The sequence below is a fragment of the Rhincodon typus genome, chromosome 13, assembly GCF_021869965.1.
Source record: "Rhincodon typus isolate 14 chromosome 13, sRhiTyp1.1, whole genome shotgun sequence".
NCBI classification, from domain to species: domain Eukaryota; kingdom Metazoa; phylum Chordata; class Chondrichthyes; order Orectolobiformes; family Rhincodontidae; genus Rhincodon; species Rhincodon typus.
The window spans coordinates 32,448,112-32,473,385 of NC_063344.1; the positions used below are offsets into that span (position 1 = coordinate 32,448,112).

Genomic DNA, 25,274 nt, shown 5'->3' on the forward strand with positions numbered 1-25,274 from the left:
GAAATATATCACCTTCCTTCACTGTTGCTGGGTCAAAATTGTGGAATTCCCTCCCTATTGGCATTGTGGGTCAACCCACAGCAGGTGGACTGCAGCGGTTCAAGAAGGCAGCTCAGCACACTTTCTCAAGGACAACTATTGACAGACAATAAATGCTGGCCAGCTAATGACGCCCACATCCCATAAAATGAATAAATTTTATTAAGTCAGCTTAACATTTTCTTTTCTTGGGGAAAACTCTAGTTGTTTATAAAAGATCTAATAGTAGAATATTTAGAAATACATAATATAATCAAGCAGAGTCAAAATTGCTTCATGAATGGGAAACCTTGCAGTACATGTTTGTTACCTCCATTGTAATAATCCGGCTAGATAAAGGCAATAGTAGATATAATATTTGGACTTCCAAAATGTTTTCCACAATGTACTGTACATGAGGCCACTTAAGATAAGAGGCCTTACAGTAAATGGCTTAGTTGCGTGGATAAAAGATTGGCTAACTGAAAATGCAGGGAATTCTCAGTTGGCAAATTATCACTAGCGGAATACCACAAGGATCAGTGCTAAGACCATGACTACGTACTGTATATTCGTGACTTGGATGAGGGAAGTGAATGTGCTCTCCCTAGTTTGTGAATGATCCGAAAATAGGTGGTGAGGCAAGTTGTAAGGACAACATGGAGTCTACAGAAGTTTAGGAGTGCTAAAACTTGGTGGATGAAGTATAATATGGGAAAGTTGTCATGTGCTTTGCCAGGAAGAATAGTATATTATTTAAATAGGGCAAAGCAGCTTTTTTCATTTCCTTTTGTATTTGCTTTTTAACCTCCCTTTTGGACCTTCTGCAGTCAGCCTGGTTCATGCCTATATTTATTACATAACATCTGTCATCGCAACCTTTTTTAGTTCCAGCCTTTTTGACCTAGTTCTGTTATAGCAGAAAATTGTGGGCAGAAGAATTTTCTATCCTTGAGCATAGATCACAAAGTTGCATATGAGTTCAGTGGATAACACGGAAGGCAACTTTTGAATGTTCTTTTTTTTTGAAGGGAATAGAAAGCAAAAATCTGGAGGTATTGTGAAAAGTTTACAAGGCATGAGACAGACAATATCTGGAATACTGTGTTGTGGAAATGCTGGTATTGGACTGGAGTGGACAAAGTCAGAAGTCACATGACACCTGGTTATAGTTCAACAGATTTATTTAAAATCACAAACTTTTGCAATGCTGCTACTTTGTCGAGTGAGGTGCACAGGCACAGAATATATAAGCAGAGAGATAATGGCAAGCTAATTCCAGGTAATTGGGAGTGTCAACTGATAAGTACACATAGTGTGAGTACAGTTTTTTGACAAGCTGAATAACAATTTTTTGAGGTGATCGAGTGTCAAATGGTATGAATAAAGTATCAACAGCTGAATAACAAATGAAAGAATTACCTATGAACTGAATAAGGCAGAGAAATAATTACAAATAACCGAATGGCTGGAATAAAGAGTAGGTATCAGACTCGCATGATGAAACTCTAACCAAGATAACAATTAGTCAAAAACTGTACAAACTAAGGTAGAGACATCACAACAAGTAATCAAGGTAATGGTGTCAAAACAGAACAGTATGGGGTTACATGGGTTTGTCGCACTACAAGATAACTGGTTGAGGCTGGCCTTACAAGCATAGAACTTGGCTGCCAGTTTCTGCTCTGTGATTCTTCTTGTCATATATCTCGAAGGACGCTTACCTGAAGATCGCAGGCTGAATGTCCTTTGACTGTTGAAGTGTTCCCTGACTGGGAGAAGTGGAGGTGTAGGGATGGCCTTTGGTGAGATGGTCACTATCAATGACATGTTGAAGACTGCATAGTTTCTGTGCTCTGGGGAAGTAATGGACAATGAAGGCAGTGGTGTCACATGTCTGTCTTTGGTTTCTTTGCTTTGGCACGTTGAAACTGTCATTCGATGAGTTGGCTGTTTGTATCCAGTTCTTGTGAGGGTGTGTTTCAGTGTCTGTAGGTGTCCATTGCATTCCTTCTCATTTGAGTAGATCCTGTATATCTGCAGGACTTATCCATAGAGGCATTTATGTTGGAAGCTAGAGAAGTGAAACATTGAGGTTATCTGTGGGCCTGTAGTAGAGTGAAATACTGAGGTGTCTGTCCTTGATGGAGATACATATGTTTAAGAATGAAACCAATTCTGAAGAGTAGTCCATGGTAAGTCTGGTGGGTGAAAAAACTTGTTATCGTCATGTATTCATTTCAGTGATTCTTGGCTCTTCAGTACAAAGGAAGGAAATGTCAGTCTGGTGTGTAGAGTTGGTTGGAAGTCCTTTTGTGGCAAAGAGGTCTTCCTCAAACTTGTGCATGACAATGTTGGCGTATTAGGGTGCAAATTTGGTCCCCTATGGCTGTTCTGTGTGTCTGGATGAAGAGCTGGTTATCAAAGGTGAAGACCTTTTTGTGGCCAAGGATGAAGTGGATGAGGTTGTAGGATGGCATCTGGAAGTTGGCAGTTGTTTGTTGAGTACTGAGGCTATTGCAGCTGTCATCGTGGGGGATGCTGGTGTAGAGTGCCGGGATGTCCCATCGTGACAAGGAATGTTCCCGGTTTGACTTGTCTTTGGGTGCTGAGTTTCTGTAAGAAGTCTGTTGTGTCGTGACAGAAGCTGGAGGTTCCTTGTACGGTGGGTTTCAAAGATTCCCTCATCGTAGCCAGAAGGGTTCTCGCACATAGGGTCCCAGTTGCCTGATAAGATAGGATGTCTGGGTGTGATGGCTTTGCGACCTTAGGAAGGCAAAAGAAGTCTCCTGGAATACTGAACGTGTTGGTCCCTTTTTATAAATGGAAAGATATACTGGATGCAATCTGTCAGAAGGTTCATTTAGGTTGATTCCTAGTATGGACAGATTCTCTTGAGGTTGGGTAGGTTAGGCTTGTACTCTTCTTTTTAGAAGAATGTGAGGAGACCTTGCTGAATTGTATAAGATGCTTATGGGGCTTTATAGCATAGAAATGCAGTCTCTACATTGCTCTGCAGTAAAGAATTCCACAGATTCACTAACCTCAAGAAATTCCTCCTCCATCTGTTTTAAATGTGTAACCCCTTGCTCTGAGACTATGCCCTCTAGTCCTAGGCTCTCCCACAAATCTGCATCTACTCTGTAAAGCCCTTTTTTAAAAAAATTTGTACAAGTTTCAACAAGGCCCCCTCTCACCCTTCTAAAGTCATGTGGGTACAAGGCCAACCCACTCAACCTCCTCTCATAAGGGAATTCATCCATACCTGGAGTCAACCCAGTTAACTTTCTGATGGACTGCCTCCGGTATACCTTGGCTTAGATTTAAATTTTCCTTAGTGAGGGATTGGTTTTGGGGATAATGCAGAAAAGTGGAGCTGATTATCAGATCAGCCATGATCTCATTGAATGGTGGAGCAGGCTCAATAAGTTGGCCTATTTCTGCTCCTAAGCCTTATGGTCATAACGGGGCTAAGGACTGCATTGTAGTACTGACAAAAAAAATGTTCGTGAGGTTTCAAGGATAGAATTTTTTTTTTTTGGTAAAGCTAAGGATTTAAGGGATGCACCAACATTCCTTAGTGTATTAGTAGATCATCAGCTATAGGGAATGATTATAGAGAAACAGTTTGTAAGGAAATTACAGAATGGTGTCAAAAGCAATACTTATAATGGGGACTTTACCTGTATCTTGACTGGGATAGTGATGATGTTCCTCATGGTCCCTTTACAAGTCTTCCTGTAATGTGTTCAGGAGTATTTTCTGAGCAATATCCAATTAAACAAGAAAGTAGACACTATAAGGCTCCATTCTTGGATGATGTAGCTCAAATATCAGGTGGGGAAATATTTTTAGGGGACAGTGATCATTGACTGAAGTTTTAGGATGACAGTCGAAAATGACATTGATGTCCATTCTCTGCCATTTGCTTATTCCTAAATTGGACTGATCAATGTCAGTGAGGTAACAGAGCTAGAGTTAAATAGACTGGAACCAAAGGTTGCTTCTGACATAAAAGTGACAAAGTCTTAATTGTATTTGCTGAGTGCAGAAGGTCCAAGAGGGTGGTTAAAAAGATTTAAGAAGCAAATTGGGACAATGAAACAAACCGCCCATAGAAGACCTTTTTGAATTTGCTTCTATAAGCAAAAGGATAGTGTCAGAAGTTGTAGTGTTGATTTGAAGCACCAAAAAAGGCTTTTTGTCTTCGAGGTATGAGACCTAGCTGAGGTGTTCAACCTCATCAATTTGTCTTTTTCGCGCTGGAAACATTCTTGATTCTCTCCTGCATCCCTCTTCTGTCACGTCCTTCCGAAAGTGTGATAGCCAGAAATGGATACAGTGCCCCAACTGAAGCCAAACAGTGCTAGTGTCTTTTACAAGTTCAAAATAACCTTTTTTTTTTTTTTTTTTTTTTTTTTTTTCTTTTGTACTCTATGCCCCCATTAATAAAGCCTAGGGTGGTATAATCTTTTAATTGTGCTGCCAACTTGTCTGCCATCTAAAGTGACGTATGTACACCCAGGCCCTTCTGCTTTTGAGCCACCCCTTTTGATTTGCAGTTGTCCCTTTTTTTTTGTATTTCCTGTCCATTTTCATCTTGCCAAAAGCATGACACCTCCTATTTTCCACATCGAATTGCATTTGATGCCCGTTTGCCCTTCCCACCAACTTGTTTTGCTCCCTTTCAAACTTCTGCATCATCGTCCTCAGTTTGCAGACAATATGAAACCTTGAAGTACTGTAAATTTTGAAATTGGGGCCCTATAGGTCTGGGTCAATTAAATATACATCATGGAGAATAAGAGCCTCAACACTGACTCCAGGGGAGCTCTACCAGAAACACAAAAATCCTCCTCTAGTTCAAAGAACATCCCCTAACCAGTACAATTTTCTTTAACTCTTGTCAATTGTGTCCATGTTGCTGCTGTTACTTTTGTTTCATGAGCTCTGTCTTTGCACACAGGCCTGTTGTTTAGCACTGAATCTGATGCCTTTTTTGGACTTCCATCTTCACCATGTTAAGATCGTTGCCCTTATCGACCCTCTATTCTATGTAAAATCCCAGTGAGTTGGTTAAACATGATTTCCTATTAAAATCTGTACTGGCTTTCCTCAATCAACCAACTTTTGGAACAAAATTAGTGTCCACGTAGACAATTTTTTTTTTCTAGATATCTGCCCACCACTTAAGTTAAACTGGCCTGTAGTTTCTGGGCTTTTTTATTTTAAACACCCATATTTCTAGAGAGTTTGATGTGTGCCATTCTCTAATCCTTAGCTACCATCCCTGGACCTACAGCAGGTTGAAAACCATGGCCAATGCCTCCAATTTTCCAGTCTTTCTTTTGTCTGAATGAAGAGGTCGGTTTTTTTAAGGACAGATGAAATGTCTCAAATCTGCGTTAGTATGATTTGTTTTAGAAACAGCATAATTGTACACAACAAGATGTAAAACACATGCTCTCAATGTTTTAAACAAATGTACATAGTAAATCAATAGAGACAAAACAATTCTTTCTGTTTAGAAAACACTAACATGGTGTTTTTTTTAAAAAATTTTGTTTCCCATTGACGTGCTCGTTTTGTATACGACAGTATTAAAAATGGAGTAATTTAGAATTGTCCAGCTATTCAGGTCTGCTATTCCAAATTGAAAGGACTTGAATTTATTCTCAAAATAAACAAAGAATTGTGGAGGGAGTGAAGAAATCAGATAGTGTTGCCTAATTTGTCTCCCTGTAAACAACTTACGATAGATAATCATAACATGGCATTACAAAATCTGTTAATTGGTCCATTGGCCAGAGAAAACCATTTGTGTGGATAGATTTAAACATCCTAACCAATGCTTGGCATAAGGCAGGTTGTTTTTTTTTATTAATCTAGTAGAATTCCAGAGCTAACTGCCTTTTGACATCAAAGCATCTTTTGACAGAGTGTATCAATGGGAATTGGGGGCCAAATTTACCAATGGTTTAATGAAACTTTGGGGACAACGGAAGATAATTTTGGGTTACTGACATCCAATCAGCTCAGGGTAGTGTCCTAGATCCTGTCATTCTCAGCAACTTCATTTGATTTATGATGGGAAGGTAATCAGAAGTGGAGATATTTAGTTAATGGCTGCACGGTCTTCAATACCATTTGCAACTCCTAAAATACAGAATCTGTTCATGCCTGCATGCAGGAGGACTTGGACAATATTCAGTCTTGGACTGTAAAGTGGCAAATAACATGCATAGCACACAAGTGCCAGGCAATGACACTTTTCAATGAGAGAACTCACATGTCTTCCATTGACTTTTAACAGCATTACCTTCCTGCAGACAGAATTCCAGACTTTCACCATACTCTGGGTGAAACATGATTTTCTTGAATTCGCTTCTAGTCTGTCATTATAAGCTGTATCTGCTGACCTCTTTGCTAAGGGGACTAAGTCCCTCTTATCTACTCGATCTAGACTATTCTCATTTTATATGCTTAATTAAATCTGTTCACCGCCTCCTCTGTTCCAAAGAAAGCAACCCCAGCCTATCCAGTATTATTCTCAGAGCTAATGTTTTCCTTTTTTCTTGGTGACCTCCTCACACATCTCTGTACTCTTTTTCTGTGTGATCAAATCTTTCTGAAATCCAGTGATCAGAACTTTACACAGTGCTACAAGCTGTGAACTAACTGTTTGTATATTAGGTCTAATGAACCTCCCATGCTCTTCTGTTTTTGTTCTACTGCTAGTACAGTACTCTACATGCCCTTCACCCAAGGATGGAATTGAACCTGGGTCCCTGGCACTGTGAGGCAGTAGTGCTAACCAATGTGCCACCCATGTTGTATACAGTTCTCTTGTTTGTTACCTCCATAGCTGGTTTTCCAAATCTCTCAATAGTTACAAAGGGATGTCATTGGTCTGTTGCTTCACTTCTTTTCTTTTCTTTTCCTTTCCTTCTGTGAAGGAGCAAGGCACCTAGAGGTGTAGCCCTGCACGTTCGTTTTTCAGGGAATAATCCAGTTCTCTTTTTGCCCCAATTTATCCTGGGCCACTCTCTAGCACCATGCAATTCCAGATTCTAACCATTTGTTTTACTGTTGGTGTGACAAGGTGCTTTTCAATAATGCTAATTGTAAATTCAGAGAATACAGATAAGTACATCTCTTTTCATTCTTTGGATCTTGGTATTGCTTGCAAGGCTGGAATCTACCATAATTGCTTTGAGATGATTATGTTGAACCGTTGCCATGCTGCAGTCGTGTAGTGAAGGAAACTCGCTTCTATATTTTTTGAGCAGGGAGTTCACTGGGTTAAACTCCTGGATGAAAGGGTGATGTGTGTCTGTAATCAGGATGACGTGAATCAGCTGGGAAATTAATGGTGACGAAATGCTCGTATACTGTAGTTAAATGCTGCAGGTGGTAGTTGTTTGGGAGGTGCTTTTTAAGAAGCTTCGGAACAATACTACAATGCTGCCATTGCATCTTTTTAAATGGCACATATTGTAGTCAGAGTACACCACTTGTGGGTGGTAGATACTTAGTCTATTTGAAGTGTTGTTGATCGTGTTTTGATCTAGATGAAGTTGAGCTCCTTGAAGGTTGTTGCATATGCATCCTTCCTGGCAAGTGAAGATTAGTTCGTCTCAGCTGATGTGTAACTTGTACGTGATTTTAAAGGCTTTGGGAGTTGATGCTTTATCTTTGAAATTGTGAATAGAGTTAAACGTTATAGTCATTAGTGAATAGTCTCTCTTTAGAGTGTGCAATTGGACAGTCATTTCTGAATTTGCTAAAGCTGTTTAGACCCAGGACACTGCCTTAAGGAACTCTTGCAATCCTTCTCTGATACTGAGATTGGTATCCAGCAACTGCAACAGTCTTTGCTGAATGTGATTTGAGCCAGTGAAGAGTTTCTCCTGATCCCTATAAACCCGGGTTATCCTAGCTGCTGCATTCTGAATTGAACTTTGATAACAAGATCAATCCTTCTCTCCTGGGTTCACCTCTGAAATTCAGCTGGTGTGTAATGCAATGCTAAGCATCAGTTGGTTCTCTATTCAAGAGTAAGTGTAGGCACTGTTAATAATATCTTTTTATTATTTTACTGTTGATTTTGAGAGTAAGCTGCTTGGGCAGCATTTGGCTGTTTGGAGGTTTTTTTTTCCCCTCTACTTATCTACACCGCATGTGGCACTCGAACACATTTTTAAACATAAAATCTGTTAATAACTTGTATCAAACATTATCTGATGAATGCAGCCCAAGGTCTTCCACAGGTTCCAGTTCCTTGGTGTACTACAGCTAGGGGGCCGTATATAGTGTCCTTTCCTCATTAAAACTTTGCAGAAAGTACCCCAAGCTTTACTGTGATCTGCACTGTTTTGACCCTATCCTTGTGCCAGTCTACAGCCCTTGGTCATGGACAGCTCATTGGCATTGGAAGATCAGCAAATTTCAGGCAGGCCAAAGGGTGTCTTTCACAATATTGGCTGTATAGTAGGAGTAGCGGTATTTGCATTGACTCCCAACTGCACTCTACCAGCCATACAAATCCACAGGGACAAGTCAGAAACTGGGAACTGCATGGCATGTAACTTGCCTTCTGACTCCCCAAAGCCTGTTCGTCATCTAAATGGCATAAACTGGAGTGTGATGAATTCTCTCTACTTGCCTGTGTAAGTACAGGCTCAACGACTTAACTTTGCACTATTCAACATCTGTAATCGAAGACCACCACTACCGCAGCAGTGTGAATCATCCACAAGATATACTACATCAACTCACAAGTTACTTTTGACAACATCTTCAAACCCACAATCTCTACCGCTATGAAGTGCAAGGGAAGCGGATACATGTGAACACAACCTCCCAAGTTCCCAACTGAGCTGCACACCATCCTGACTTGGGACTATTGTTTTTCCTTCACTGTTGCTTGGTCAAAATCCTGAAACTCCCTTCATAACAGCACTGTAGGTTTATCTACACCACATGGACTGCAGCAGTTCAAGGCAGTGATTCAAAACCATCTTATCAAGGGGGATGAATGCTCTCCTAGCCAGGGGTGTCTGCATTTTGCAAAACACTTTTTTAAAATATGAGATCCTTTGGAACAATCTGTAGAGCACTGTGCAAGGTCATATTCCAAGAGGAATTGGGTGTCTGTCTCTTTGGCACTACAGCCACCTCCAGGTCGGCAGACAGTAATGCTGAGACTGGATGTAGGCTCTGTCAGGAAGATTCTTCTCTTCAATGATGTGTTCAACATGACATTGATGTTCTGATTAGGGATTCACCTGACAGGATCAGTCATTTCCTACAGAGACTTGATATTACGTGTAGACAGCTGCCTCTGGGAGTTGAGGCCCAAGGTATTTTACTGCACAAACTTTTTCATTTAATAATGCTCTCTTTAAAAATTTTCTCATGAGGCTTTCTTCAGGCCTGGGAAATGCCAGGGGCTAGGCTGAGATGAGATGTTATTGGTCTAAGTCACTATGCATTTCCCACTGGGCTCTATCATGCTATTTGCCCACTTCCTGAGATCTATTCTTTGCAACGTCCAGGAAAGATTTGAATCAAAGCATGGAGTAACGTTAGGTATTTGCAGCCTCCGTGAAGGAACGACCCTTTTAGAACTGAGGTGAGGAGGAATTTCTTCAGACAGGTTGGTGAATCTGTGGAACTCGCTGCCACAGAAGGCTGTGGAAACCAAGTTGTTGAGTATATTTAAGACAGGTGGGTTCTTGATGATTATTAAGGGGGTCTAGGGTTATAGGGAGAAGGCAGGAGCATGGCTTTGAGAACCATAATCTGCCATGATCAAATGGCGAAGCAGACCTGGAGTAGAATTAGGCCATTCAGTCCGATATCTTATGGTGATCGTGCATCTGTGGTAGGAATCTGTAGAATGAGCTACTATTTCAAGGAGCAGTTGCATGCGGGAGAAACATGTCCTTTTGATGGCTAAATGGCCTACCTGTTGTGTTATTTATTTGATTTGAGAAGCGTGATTCTTGTAAATATTGTGAGCATGCCACTTAGTACTTCTAATTTACATTTCTAAACTTACATAAATTTAATTTGTTTATAGCCTGAATCTCAATCTGATGGAAGGTATATTTAATCCTCATCAAAGTCCAGGTCCTCGTGTATGGGCATGTTAAAGTCACTATAGTCCCAGAGGACCACTAGACAGTTCATACTCTCTCACGTGCTAGAGAGAAATGAGTAGTGGTGAGTTTAACCTGATTGTCACCATGCCTCCAGGCAAGGGGTGAAGTTGAGAAAGTGGGAACTTCATGGTAACCTCAGCAGGTGAGGGAATTGAACCTGTGCTGCTGGATCACACTTGACAAAATGCCCATTTTATTATTGAGGCATTGTGTACTGTAGTTTCACCAAAATAGTGCAACAACTGCATTTGTTGGTATTTCCAAACTGAATTTTTAAAGAAATTAATATTTGGCATTTGTGTATTGTTGTTACACATGAAAACAGTGCAGAATTTTTTTGCAAAGTTACTTTGAAATTTTTAAAAAAAACTGCCATATTTTACACGATCGTTGGCCCACAAATGGCAACATGCTTGAAGTTAATGTAATATTGGTTGGAGGGAAAGCCTTAACAAAGGCAAGAGGAGGGTAAAATAATTTTTAAATATCTTAATTTGAATCTTTTTAATGTTTGACAGTATCGACATTGATTGATTGTCTCATCTCAAGGATGGCACTCTGACAAGACAAAATTACTTATGCATAGTGATAGAACAGTACTGCACAGTACAGGCCCTTTGGCCCACGATGTTGTGCAGATCTATTATCCTAATAAGATCAATCTACCCTGCCTGCCCTATGTGTAGGAGCTGCACAAAATGTTGTCAACTAAATCTTTTGTGAATTCAAACTTATTTTTGCAGTGAACCTGAGAATGGCTGGCTTTCATTTATTGTTATGATGTTGGGGCTAATTGCTGATTTTCAAAATACCGTTCTGCATGCTTTATGCCTTGATTCTATCACCATGGTTGAATATTTACTTTCATGTGTAATGTACTAATCCATTGAAAGAAAACCTATTAGGTTTATGTTTGTCTCTTGAATTGTGCAACCTACTGCCAGTGACATCGGTCATTAGGAAAGGTTGTGAAAAGTATTTTGTTTAATAATGCTTGTCTGGATGAAATAGTACAAAAGAGCTATAACAGAATGATAATTGAATAATGTTGATGAAAATGGATAAGCTTGCAAAAGGCTTGAAGCAATTTGTTGTGGTTTGAAATGGAAGTGGTAGAAACAATCAGATCTAGCCAAATCCATGGAGGACTAACAGTTGACTATTCGGGGCATTGACCTTTTCTGTCACAGCTTGGATGGTTGGCATGTATAATTGACAAAGATAAATAGTCTAAGTTTCCAACATGAGAGCAGATTACTGTGATTTCCTTCATTTTTTTAAAAAAAAAAGACAATATGATGGCAGTGTTAGATTGTAATAAGGCCTCTGGGGTTATTTTGATTTTTAGTTTTAACATCTAAACATACCCAATTAGAAGATGTCCGAGATGGCAAGAACTGCCGATGCTGGAGTCAGAGACAATACAGTGTGGAGCTGGAGGATCACAGCAGGCCAGGTGGCATCAGAGGAACAGGAAAGTTGACATTTTGGGTCGGGACCCTTCTTCAGAAACCCATTTCCAAAGAAGGGACCCAACCTGAAAAGTCAAATCTCCTGTTCCCCTGCTGCCTGGCCTGCTCTGTTTCTCCAGCTTCACACTGTTATCTGAATTAGAAGATGTACCCTCCATTTGTGATACATGTTCTAACCAAAACATGACTATTTTTCTGGTGCTATTTATGATGTTTTTTGTTTTTAAGAGCTCATCAATGCAACTACTTTATCCCAGCTCTGACTGTATTCTTTGTTTTGGGAGGATATTAAGTCATCAGCCACTAGCTGATGTCACCATCAGTTCGTACTAGTCTCGGGTTTTCCTATTATATGGATGATCTCTGTGGTTTGGTATTTACTTGGATTTAATATTCCAGTTACAGCTGAGAGGGGAAAAGATAAATGCCATCTGACTCAGATTTGTGTGTACCAAAATAACCTCTCTCTGCATTTTCTAACAGTCTCTATGGCAACATTTAAAGATCCCTGTAGGTTAGGAATAATTAATTATTTTGTTACGTAATATCACTAAATCAAGAAGATTTGAGGCTGAAGGTATGATTTCTGTAAAATATTCTTTTGTTGCTGTGGTTGGATAGCCATAACGAATCTTTAAAATTTTGCTCTTGGCATAATTCTGTATTTAAGTTACTTTTCAATTGATAAATAAGATCTATTTACGGGTTTAATATAAACGTGAAACTTACATGCAAGTGGTGGAAATAGCATGCTGCAAAGAACTCAAAATTCCACAACCAGAAAATCAGGTCAAAGTTTAGTAATTCTTCCAAATCCAGTTGCAAACGTTGATAAGCAGCTGAAGCAAAGGCCTCATGATCACCTCCATCTCCATGTTCAATCATGGAAGCATCCAGTACGTGAGTGCAAAAGGAAATGTTGAAGTATTGATTATTCCTCTTCAGCTGGGTGCACTATTAGTTTTGGCTTTTTGAGGTCCACAACATAACAAATGTTAGTTTTGAGCCAATTGGATTTTCTCCACCTGATTGTCAAGAATGACTGCATGCATTGGAACATTTGGGTGGAGCATGGTGGGAAGTGTTTAAACTTTAGTGTCTCTTTTTTTTTTAAGAAAAAACATTTTTCACAGGCTAATTTTGGAGCAGGAATAGCTTTCAAAGATCTGTCCACTAGACCATGCCAACCATTTTTAGAACTGGTTTTGAAGGTCTTGGTAGAACTCCCCTTCTACCTTGGAGCTTGTGACTGCAAAATCTTTTTATGCTGGGGGTCGAAACCTAGAATTTGGGAAACCATGCTCTCAAGTTTGGATTAGAAGAATGAGAGGTGATCTTGTTGAAGCATGCAAAATTCTTGAGGCTTGGTAGGGAAGATTAGAAGAAGGAGATTTTCCCCTGTCTGGATTGAAGAGTTTATTTAGTATTGAGAAAGAGCAAGCTGTTCATTCAGGGAGGTAAATCTTGGGAATTTTCTACTTCTGAGGTATAAAGGTACTCTTCCTTGAGCTCTGGGAAGAGATTTCTGGATACTTAAAGGTATCGATTTTATATATGGGTGTTAGTGCAGGAAAATGGCAGAACTAATTTGTCAGAAATGGTCCAACTCGTCCATGCCAACCAGATATTCTAAATTAATCTAGTTCCATATGCCAGCATTTGGCCTATATCCCTCTAAACCCTTTCTATTTATATACTCATCCAGATGCCTTTTTAAATGTTGTAATTATTTAGGAGATCCAAAAGAATTGCAACACAAAAGGAGGCTGTTTTGCCTCATTGTCTCCACAGGGTCAGCAAAGATCAGACTATACTAATTCCATTTTCCAACTTCTGGTCCATAGTTCTGGAGACTATGGCAATGCAAGTGAATGTCTAAGTACTCTTTAAATGAGCTATTGATTTGAACTTTGAGATAGTAAGAACTGCCGATGCTGGAGTCGGAGATAACAGTGCGGAGCTGGAGGAACACAGCAGGCCAGGCAGCATCAGAGGAGCAGGAACATTGACGTTTCGGGTCAGGACCCTTCTTCAGAATTAGTGATTTGAACTAGCCTTTTTGGGCAGTGATTTCCAGATTCCCACCACCCTCAATGGAAAAGTATTTTCCTCAACTCTCCTGTTAGCCTTTTAGCTCATAGCTTAGATTTATGCCCTCTGGTTATTGACCACTCTACTAATGGTAAATGGGCTTTCTATCCATCGTGCTAATGTTCTTCATAAACTTGTGCATCTTTTAAAGGTTGAGGGTAGCACCTGATAGTCCTCGAAGGAAAACAAAAGTAGTCTTTGCACATAGCTGAAGCCCTCTAGCCCACGCAACATCTTGGCATGGCTAGTGTCCTGAATGATGGAGCAGGCTGAACAGGCTAAATGGCTGCTTCTTATGTTTGTAGATGGGAATAGAAATGGTTTTTATCACTAAAACTCCATCTTCTAAACTCTCAATCTGAGTCTTAAAAGCTGATTTGGACTAACTAGGTCAGTGTACTTCCTTTAGGTTTGACATTTTTATTGTATTTTTCTTCTTAATTGCTATTCAGCCAATTGAGTCTGTGTGCATCAAAACCTTGTTTTTGACTCTGCATCCCTTAGTGGCCAGTAATGTTAGAGTATTTTGTGGCTAGACAAAAATACATATTATCAAGTACGTGTCCCGTTTGCCATCATCATTTAAGGGAGAGCTTCAGACCGTACTTTCATAAGCTTTTCTTTGTTAGCTGATGGTTTAGTGTAATTTATGGCAGGTGCAAGCTTCTGAGAACATTCATACATCTGTCTGTTGCTTGGGCACATGTATCCAATTGTGATAGCAGGATTGAAAACTGGTGAGCATTAGACGATAGTGACAATGGGGGCTATTTGGCATGTTGTGAAGGATTAGCAAAGCAAAATGACAATCCTAGGCTAATTTATGCTCTTTCCTTAACAGAGCTGGACTAGAAGATGTTGAAGGGGATTTTGCTGAATTGGAGTCAAAGCTGGACAAGGTGTGTATCATCACATTTATATAGTGATAGTATTTCTTATTATTTATGTGGGCCATCTGCCAACACCTTGGTGCTTGATTTGTGACACAAGTGGTACATGATTTGAGGAAATGTCAGTGGTTAAGTAAGAAACTTACTCTTTCTGCAAGGAAGTTTGCAAGTGTCGGGACTTGTGCCACAGTAATGCCAACAAGTTCTAGGAAATAATGTGCCAAGGATCCTTTGCTCTCATAACAGCAGGAAATATTTTGAGGTAGATATGTATCATGTTAAAATGTCAGTACGGACCCATTCAGAAACATACGTTCTTCAAGATGATGTTAAGGATTTCAAAAGATTTTACGTAGATTGTCCAGTTACTGTGGTTGGTTCGCTCGGACCAACCAATCTATTCAAGAACTTTAGACGTTGTCCAGTTAGTTTCTTTTTTAAAAATGGAAATACTCTTTGGCCTTTTAATTTAAATAATTGCCTGATTTGGTTGTGCATATTCGCAACCAACATGATTTGAGAAGACTGTGATATGGTGGTAACATCATTGGACTAATGCTCTGGGGACCGAGTTTCAATTCCCATCATAGCAGCTTTGGGAACTTGATGTCAAATAATAAAAGTGAATTAAAAGCTAGTTTCAGTAATTGTGACCAAAAAAAAATTGGTTGTTGTAAAAACATTTTTGCTGTTGCTCTTCAGGAAAGGAAATCTCTAGTCATTCCCTTGACTAGCTTATGTGTGGTATGCGTGAGTAACAGCAATGTGGTTGACTCTTGACTGGCCTCTGAAATGGTCTTGCAAACCAGTCAGTTGTGTCAGACTTTTTTTTTTGCCTGAGGTCAGAAAGAACGAAACCAGTCAGACCATGTGGTATCAACTTGCGCACCAGAAATGATAATGACACACCCACCCCTGCCAACACTTCTCACTAATACCTGTGAGCCTATGCCAAAATTGGGAGAGCTGTCCTGCAAATGGGTCAAGCAGCAAACATAGTTATGCTTACCAATTTATGCCTCATAGTACCGTCAGCATTCATGATAATATCCAGTGCCAAATACCAGAGGTTAAAATGCTAATTGACCAAGCCCAGTCATCTAGTTCTTTGGTTGGAATTTTATTTCCCATTGAGGCATCACAAACTCCAACCATAATTACTGGTTTTATCATATTTTTGCACCCATTTCTTGCTCAACTAACCCTTGAAAATATTCATCACTTGTTCTCTAGCTCCCATTTGGTTTCAGGCATCCCTTTCAGATTAGCTTCCACCTTTTTTAAATGAGACAATATACACAAAAATAACGAAAATAAAACAAGAAATATAAAGTGACAACACTTGTATTCTTATTTCTCTTTTTAACTGCACATTACCGTTCCAAACATTCCTTTGCCAGTCTTTCTAGGAGTTTTAGACTTGCTCCTTTCTTCTTAAAGCTGTCAAATAGCTGACTGCTGCTGTCCACCCATTTCAATTTGAAGAATTCTCAGTTCTACAGCATCTGCTTTAAAACTCCAATGTTGTCCTTACCTTTTTTTTAAATTCATGCATTTTAAGAAGTCCCTATGGGACATTGTATGTTATCGACACATCCCAATGATGGAAATTTCAAAACTTTATGCTCCAGTTTTAATTTTTTTTTGTGCTTTGTTTTGGAATAATATCTTCCACCTAGACAGTTTTTTTTTTTTCGTAGTTTTAATCAATTGGAAGATCTAGAAAGTGGCATTTTGGCATTGTTTGGCTACCCAGCCAATTAAGCTGTCAAATTGGATTTTCAGATGGTTTTGAGGTATCTCAAATGAAGCTACTGAATAAGAACCCATGGTTGGAGGTGGTGTATCAACTTGGAAAGAAGATTAGAACGTTTTCAGGATGGTGACCTGTAACTACTAATGGGCCACAGATCAATTCTGGGGGTATAATTGTTAATGACCTGGATGAGGAAAATGAATAAAATAATAGCCAGCTTTGCTGATGTGCAAAAATACTGGCATTGAAGGCAGCCCAGAGAAGGTTCAGTTGGCTGGTAACTGGTATGGAGGGCCTGACCTAAAGAGGATAGATTGGGTCTGTACTCATTGGAATAGAAAAGTATAAGAGGCAACCTTACAGAAATATACAGGATTCTTAGAGTATTTGACAAGGTAGATGTGGAAAGGTTGAATTCTCCTTTCTTTGGGTGAATTTTGGGACCAAGGGATTGCACATTTAAGACATATGACTAAGAACATCCTCTCTGAGAGTAGTCTGGGTCGTTAAAGTATATTCAAAGCTGAGAGACAGATCCTTAGTCTGTCGGGGAATCAAGAGTTGTATGGAAATGCCATGAGCCATGATCTCGATACAGAGCAGACTCAATGGGCTACTTGTGCTTCTGTGTGGTATGTTCTTACATGAGGCCCTGTTTTGACTAACTGCAGTTAGTTAACGTTTTCCAGATTGTTGATGCCATTTTGCTTAGTTTCTAATACATGTACTTGAACTCCCCAAAAATCTGAAATTTTAATTGTAAATTCTGCTTTAAGCCCATTTTTATGACAATGTGTGTTTTTAAATTCCTTCTATAACTTGTGATCTCTTTCTGGGGGGTGGGGAGAAGTGGCATGTTCTCTCCCAGAGCCACTCTTTGAGCTTGTACTGTATTTTTCTGCCCCTCATTATGGGCCAGACCAGACCCGCTCAAAATGTTAAGGTAACCTACACCCTAACTTTTTCTTAAAGGCTAAAGTGCTGTGTTCCAGATGCAATTCGACAGGTCAAACCACAAAACATTAAGCAAAACCCAATTTATTCAAACACTGTGGACTAAATACAACAAAGAAGAACTTTAGAATAACTTCACAGAATAATAGATATAGTAACTACGACTAATTGGATATTCCAATATGGTAATAACCCATAAACACATCCCCTTGGCAAAAAAGAAAATCTGACTTCTGATTTTGTCCACATGCAAACGCTCGCAGTAGGAAGAGAAACCCCAGCTTCTAACTATAACTGAGAGGGGTTGGGGGCTGGAGGAGAGTAGCTTTTACTTCAAAACTCCAGCAGCTTCTGGTGAATTTAAAAGCTTAAAGACAACCTAGAAGTCCTGGTCTGAGAGCTGGCCAGACCTATTTAGGCTGCTTCTATTTTTCTAACTTTTCTTTTATTTAAAGAAAAGAACAAACGCAAACCCAAACCCAACCACTGTTCAGCACCTCTTGTTCAATTTCTCTCCTTTAAAAGAAACCAAGACAAAATACACTTCTGAAAGCCACAGCATTGTCATACCTCCCCTCTCTTTTCTAAAAAACACCAATTTACAAAGATGCTTTCATCTTTGAAAACTCTAAGTCTTGAGTTATTTGTACACTACAATATGTTGTTTGCATGTTTAGAATCATTCACTACTATAGTCTATTTCAGTCCATCAATTCGCGCCACTTGAACGCCTTCATCTGTCTTCAAAGTTGTAACAATGTTTTGGCAATTACATTCTTTTGTCCTGAAACATGCATAATTTTCAAAGTGAATGGCTGCAATAATAAGCTCCATTTAAACAACAGTCTGGAATTTTTGTCTTTAAATTTCTCAAAACTTTAGGGGGTCATGATCAGTATATACAGTTGTCTCAGACATGTAACATGTCAACATTTATATTGCCAGTAGTAATGCCAACACCAAGCTCAAGGTTTCCTTCTCAATTGTGGAATATTTCCATTGATTTAGTTTAGTGGAAAAATAACCAATAGGTCTTTCCATCTTCTTGTTGTCGTATTGTAAGAGTACTGACACCCACATCACTCGCATCAGTTGCCACCTTGGATGGCTTTGTGTAATTAGGTGTTACTAGCATTCAGGTAGTGATTAATGTAGCTTTCAGGCTATCAGATGCCGTTTGACAGTCTCCTGTCCACTGAAATTTCTGCAATTCTTCAATAAGGCAACAAATGGAGCGATCGCACTGCTAAAATTCGGTACAAGCTTCCGATTAAAACCCACTCAATCCTAGGAATTATAGTACTGCCCTCTTCTTCAATGGTATGTGAAACTTCCCCAAAAACCTTTTTTTTGTTTTCACATTCCATAAGACTATCTGTTCGTGTACAGTGACATGGCCCAGGAATGTGACTTCAGCTTTTGCGAACTCGTTCTTAGCCAGGTTTATTACCAAGCCTCGGAGATAGTAGGAACTGCCGATGCTGGAGAATCTGAGATAACAAGGTGTAGAGCTGGATGAACACAGCAGGCCATGCAGCATCAGACGAGCAGGAAAGCTGACATTTTGGGTCTGGACCCTTCTTCCCAAATTTTCAGAAATAGACCCAAAATGTCAGCTTTCCTGCTCGTCTGATGCTGCCTGGCCTGCTGTGTTCATCCAGCTCTACACCTTGCTTTCCTTATTACCAAGCCTGTTTCCTGAAGTCGGTTGAACAATTCCGACATGCTGGAAATGTTCTTCGTGTGTGATTAAAAATCATCAGGTCGAGGATGTACACTACAAATTTGAGTAATCCCGAAATGACTTTGTTAGTTAGTCTTTGAAAGCCACTGAATTTTTCATGTCAAATGGCATGACTTTAAATTGGTATAGTCCATTCAGTGTCATGAAAGCTGAAATTGTTTTTGCTCCTTTGGATAAAAGTACCTGCCATGTCCTCTGAGTAAGTCCAATGTTATATTTCTAAATTTCTAAGTTGCTTGTCTCACCTTATCAATGCAGTCTTCCAAATATGGAATAGGATAAGAACCAGTTTTTGTAACTGCATTGACTTTGTGATAGTCCACACACAATCATCAGTTCCAAAACCACATGGCACCCATTTAATATGATGAGCTCTAGTTACTGCAACTCCCGTCAATTGTATTGTCTTTGGAAGTGTCCTCAAACAATTCTTGAACCTAACCCTCTAATTTTGGGACAAGTCTATAAGGATGTTGCTTAATTGGAACAGCATTTCCCACATCTACATGTGTAAATAGATTAGTACTTCCCAGCATATTCCCAGGTATCTCCCTGTGTGATTGTAATAACACTTCCAGGTTGCTTTTCCTCTGCAAGGTAACTGAATATTTTATTCCAATTTTTGAGGACTTACTCATTGTCAAATTTGAATTGAACATTCCTCACTAAATCATCTGAACTTGGTTCTTCACTTTGTGTTGTAACCAGTAACACATTCTCCTTTTTGCTTTCCTTCCCTATCAAAATACCTTTTTTGAGCATATTCACATGACACATTGAGATGTCTTTCTATCTGGCATTCTTATTTAATAATTCACCTCACTCAATTTCCTTTTTTGATTTTGATAAGGCCCACTAAACCTTGCTTTTAACGTTTTACATAGCCCTGGAAGTAACACTAGAACTTTATCTCTACTAGCAAAATTACAAAGTTTTGATTGCCTGTCTGCTTCCTGTTTCACCACATGCTGTGCTACTCTTAAAGGCTGTCTAACCAGCTCCCCTGCTCGATTTAATTGTTTGCTTAAAATTTGACACTTAGTCCAAATATGTGATCTCTGAACTCTAACTCATCAGTTTCTCTTAATTGCAGTGGTTCTCTCACTTCATGCCCAAAAGCTAATTCAAATGGACTGAATTTGGTGGATTTATTAGGTGCATCTCTCATTGCCAAAAGTACAAATGGAATTCTGTTGTCGGAATGCTCGGGGTAGTCTTGACTATAAGCCCTCAATGTGGTCTCGAAGTTTGATGCCACCATTCTAATGCTCCCTGTGATTCTGGATGGTATGCAGTGGATTTGAATTGTTTTATTTCTAAGCCAACCATAACTTCTGTCTTGGATCACAGTGTATTCTGGTGGTTCTTTTTTTTGATTTGGTTAAATGTAGTTAAGAGAAGACTCAACCAACAGCAATTTGCTTATTAAGTAAATTTAAAAAATGAAAATGAAAGGAACATCTATTGAGTAATAATTACAGATGAAAAAGGAAGGAAAACAAAACAATAAGCTTTCTGCCCATCGGGGATCAATGGCTTGTCTGGAGGCTTAGATGGTTCCTGGCACTGCTCGCAATCCCGGTCGGAGGTCAAGTCTGACTTGGAATGGAACTCTGTCTCTTATACAGTTTAAGAGCCACGAGTACAGAAAAACATGTTGATTGTGCTGTCTTCGGCATGTGTAGGAATGTACATGACTCATTCAAGGTCATGCAGCTGTTGAATATCATCAACAATTTTAGACCTTCAGCCAATTCTACCCAATCCACCCCTGATATTTGACTGCCCATGTTACAATTGCAGATGCAAATCAGCGACAGCTACATGAGAGCGTATAATGAGTATGTAACCTACGCTAGAAGATTTAAAACTCCAATGAAAATAACTGTCATCAACATGAATAATATAACAATGGGATGTATCATCAGATTAATGACCGCAGTGGCCTTTCGGGGACCAGTCCTTAAATATATCCCACCCCTGATGTACAGTCAAGGCTGTGATGGAACTGGCAAGTTGTGCCATGGGCTTGTCTGCCTCCGATGGGCTCCTCTTAATTTTGAGCCCACAGGGTTAGCATTTTCATGCTTGCGCTAATAGCAGTAATATCCTTAATTACAGTCACCGTGCAGCCACGTCACATACATGCAACTTGATCTGTCCTGGGATCAAGGATCCCATTCCTGCTGAGGGCCCTTAAAACTTGCAAACGGGAGAGAGGAAGAAGAGAGTGCCAGACTAGCTGTTCTGGTGTTTGGATCTTTCTGTGCGCTTAAGATTAATTACTGCTGCCACTGGATACGTGACTAGGGTCACATGTCTAATTGTACTACCACTTGAGGTAACATAGTCTCGTCTTCTCCATGTTGTCATGGACTACACTAAAGGCATTTCTACCGTCTGTGTAGATGTTAACTCTATCCTTTTTCCTAGCTGGAGGGCAGCAATAAGTGCTTTTAGTTCGGCTGTGTAGGTGGAGTGACATCCTTCTATCCTCTCTCCTGCCAAACGTTCCCCTTTCAAATTAACCACGGCCCACCGTGTCCTGGCCTAACCACTCTTGTACTTGCACGCCCCCATCTACAAACTCTCCTCCCAGAGTCCATATTCTTTCATTTCTGTGACATTTTGCCATAGTAGCCAATCACACTACTTATTTTGATTGTACTACTTTTTACATCCTTTTCACTAATACTCCTTTCTTTGTTTTAAAGTCAGTTTTTATTCCTATGGATTTTGTGTCGGTGACTTATTGTCTAAAGTGTGTTTTTGTGCTCTTCAAGGCCACTGATCCTTTTGTCAAGTAGGTGTACGTGCCTGAGAGCCGTGCTTCGATGCATGTTTTTGTACCGTTCAATGTTTGTTACCTCTGAGGTAACATTCACTTTTGCGCAATTATATCGGTGTCCCCAGACTGTGTCGTGCATTCTTGACTCCCACATGATCTGATCAGATGACCTGAGGTTTTACTTATCGCTCCATGTATGGTTCTAATGCCTCGGGTAGTGGCTTGATCACCAAGTCAAGATTAAAAAGAAAGACAAGGACACAAATATCACCAAGAGAAGGCTGTCGGTTTGGTGCTCTCATTTAAACTTCCTTTTCACTAAAATACATTCTAACCTCAATTGCCATTTCAACCCATTATTCTACACTTTTTGGTCTTCTGTCACCAGCCTTCACCCCTAATTACTTTGTCTTTTATCCAATTTTGCAACTTAACTATTACCACCATATTTAATTCCAGAGTTCTGTAGAGATTTGTTGACCATGGAACATTAATCTTATAATATTTTAAAACTGAAGTCAAACATTTCTATTTGATTCAGGTAAAACCTACTTTGTTCTTTTCCTAAGATGAACAACATTTTTTTTGTAAAAAGTTAGTTGATAACTCATTCTAGATATTTGCTATATCTCTAAGTAAATTTGTCCAAGTTCAACGTTCAGTTTACTCAAAGTCACTAACCACTTTCATGCATTGAAACCACTTAGACTGTGTGCATGCAGTTTATCATCTCCCAGAATCCTTTTTTTTAAATTTTCAGATAACTATTTCGTTTAAATGTGTTTGGAATACCAGGGTATGTGAATCTTAATATAGTTCTTGTCATGATGTGCTTAAGTGTACCCAGGTTCAGTGGTTTTGAGATTCCTGACACTCACTAAAATAATTAGTGTTTCCACAATACTTCCCCAACACTGACATGTGTTGATGAATGGCCTGATGGGTTGAGGATGCATCATCCATCACTGTTGCGACCTTGAAATTCTGCAAATGGGTTTAGCCTTCAGTGTCCCCAAATCTCTCATCTTTTTAAAAAAAAACAAACCAGCTCCCTCCATTCCACGTCCAGCAGAATGGGTTAATTAGTATTAATCGACTATAGATTTAAACTGCTGAACGTAACTATGTCATCATCTGTCTTTTCTACTTGAAGGAAGGAAAAGCTCATCCCTTTGTTACATTTGTCTTTCCTAAACTCCTTGTACACATGGTGTTGCATTTTCAACGTTCCAATGAGTCAATCTAATCTTCCTGAATTAAAGTTTCACTTGTATTAAAACGGTATTTGGAAGTTCACTCTGGCCAGAAAATGAAATTCAAAACATGGGTAAACTTTAAAGTACCATGTCCAAACGCAACATGGAGCCAATTCCAAAAGGTGAATTTTTACCAAGCTTTAAAAACCAAATTTTTGAAACAACATTTTGCAGATTTTTGCTTTACACAAACAGAGGTTCTTAAGACATGACATTAACCATACATGTCCCACACTGATACAGGCACACAAGGCTCTTTCAAATCACCATATATTCCCAAAATGCAAACTGCCAACATCCTGGGAGTTATCATTAACCAGCCTGGACTCCCCACATAAACACGGTGGCTACAAGAGCAGGTCAGAAGCCAGGAATAATGCAGTGAGTAACTCCTAAAAGCTTGTCCATCGTCTACAAGGCACCAGCCAGGAGTGTGATGGAATACTTCCCACTTGCCTGGATGGGTGCAGCCCCAGCATCACTCGAGAAGCTTGCCACCATCCAGGACAAAGCAACCTGCTTGATTGGCACTACATCCACCAGCATCTCCTCCCTCCACCACTGCTCAGTAGTAGCAGTGTGTACTATCTACAAGTTGCACTATGGAAATTCATCAGAGAGCCTCGGGCAGCACCTTCCAAACCCATGACCACTTCCATCTAGAAGGACAAGAGCAGCAGATATATCGGAACATGACTTTCAAGTTCCCCTCCAAGGCACTCTCCTGACTTGGAAATATATCACCATTCCTTCACTATTGCTGGGCAAAAATCATGGAATTTCCTCCCTAATGGCATTGTAGGTCAGCCCACAGCAGGTGGAGCGCAGCAGTTCAAGAAGGCGGCTCACCACCACCTTCTCAAGGGCAACTAGCGGTGGACAATAAATGCTAGCCAGCCAGCAAAACCCAATCTCACACCCCACAAATGAATTTAAAAAAAAAAAAAAATAGCTTCAAAGTTTCCCAGATCTCGAGCTCCAGATAACTAAAACATACAAATTGTACAAGACAGCATTCAGCAACCAACAAAAGTGCGTTAAAACCAGACTGAGAAACGTCTTCTACTAGGTTCAGTGCACTTGCAAGCCCAGAAACCTGGCCTCCAGTTCTCTCCTTTTTTTTTCAGTTTATAACTGGTCCCCCATCCTTTTGGGGGTCCTAATTGTGCTAATATTAGCTACAGACCCGAATCCAGAGTCTGCTGCATTCCACCCTGGAATGTGGAAGGTCTCCGGAGTATCAGGTTGCTTTTCCATTCTCTTACAAATTTTTCCAGAATCCCATCCTTGTCACCAAAAATGTCTTGGATCACAGTATATCCAAGCAATTCTTTTTGGATTTGGTTAAATGGAGTTAAGAGAAGACTTGAAAACAGCAATTTGCTTGGGTATGAACATTTTATCAAGTAAATAAAAAGAATGAAAAAGAAAGGAACATCTATTGAGTAATAATAAAGATGAAAAAGGAAGGGAAAAAACTAAGCCTCCCTCCCTTCTGCCTGACGGGGACCCATCGATTGACGGTTGGTATAGAGGCTTAGTTTGTTCCTGGCACCGTTAATGATCCCAGTCCGAGGTGAAGTCCGACAGCCTGGAATGAAACCCTCTCTCCTATAGTTTAATGAGTCGCAAGTACAGATAAATGGGCTGCTTGCAAGTACAGAAAAACATGTTGACTGTGCTGTCTTTGACACATGCAGGAATGTTCACAGGACTCATTTCAAGGTCATGCAGCTGTTAAATATCATCAATTTTAGCCTTTCAGCTGATCCTATACAAATTCCTTGAATGACTTTGTAAAATTTGACCCTTTGTATTTCTGTGGGTAGTCCATATCCAGTAAAATAAACAAAAATCGAATAACTCCCTTCTACAGTCCTTTAGCCATGACACTGCGTAAAGGAATAGCCTTTTGGAAATCCAGTAGACACATCCATTATGGTCAACAAATACTGATTCACACTTTGTTTCCGGCATGGGTCTTATGCAATCAAATAAGACCCCCATAAATGGTTCCTCAAATATGGGAGTGGGTATTAAGAGTGCTGGTTTTCTCACTGCCTGAGGTTTTCAAATTATCTGACAAGTAAGACATGTCTGGCAAAATTCAACCACCATTTATGTAGTGAAGGCCAAAAA

The 25,274-nt window shown here is 39.7% G+C and overlaps 1 protein-coding gene across 6 annotated transcripts in view; it reads left to right on the forward strand.

Moving 5' to 3' along the window:
- zgc:162872 (BAR_ACAPs and ArfGap_ACAP domain-containing protein) overlaps positions 1-25,274 on the forward strand; it is a 145,088-nt gene that overhangs the window by 6,807 nt on the left and 113,007 nt on the right. For all 6 annotated transcript variants that reach the window (XM_048604200.1, XM_048604196.1, XM_048604197.1 and 3 more), the window contains exon 2: positions 14,589-14,646. In XM_048604200.1, the coding sequence (XP_048460157.1) occupies positions 14,589-14,646 (58 nt within the window). The remainder of the gene's footprint in view (positions 1-14,588; positions 14,647-25,274) is intronic.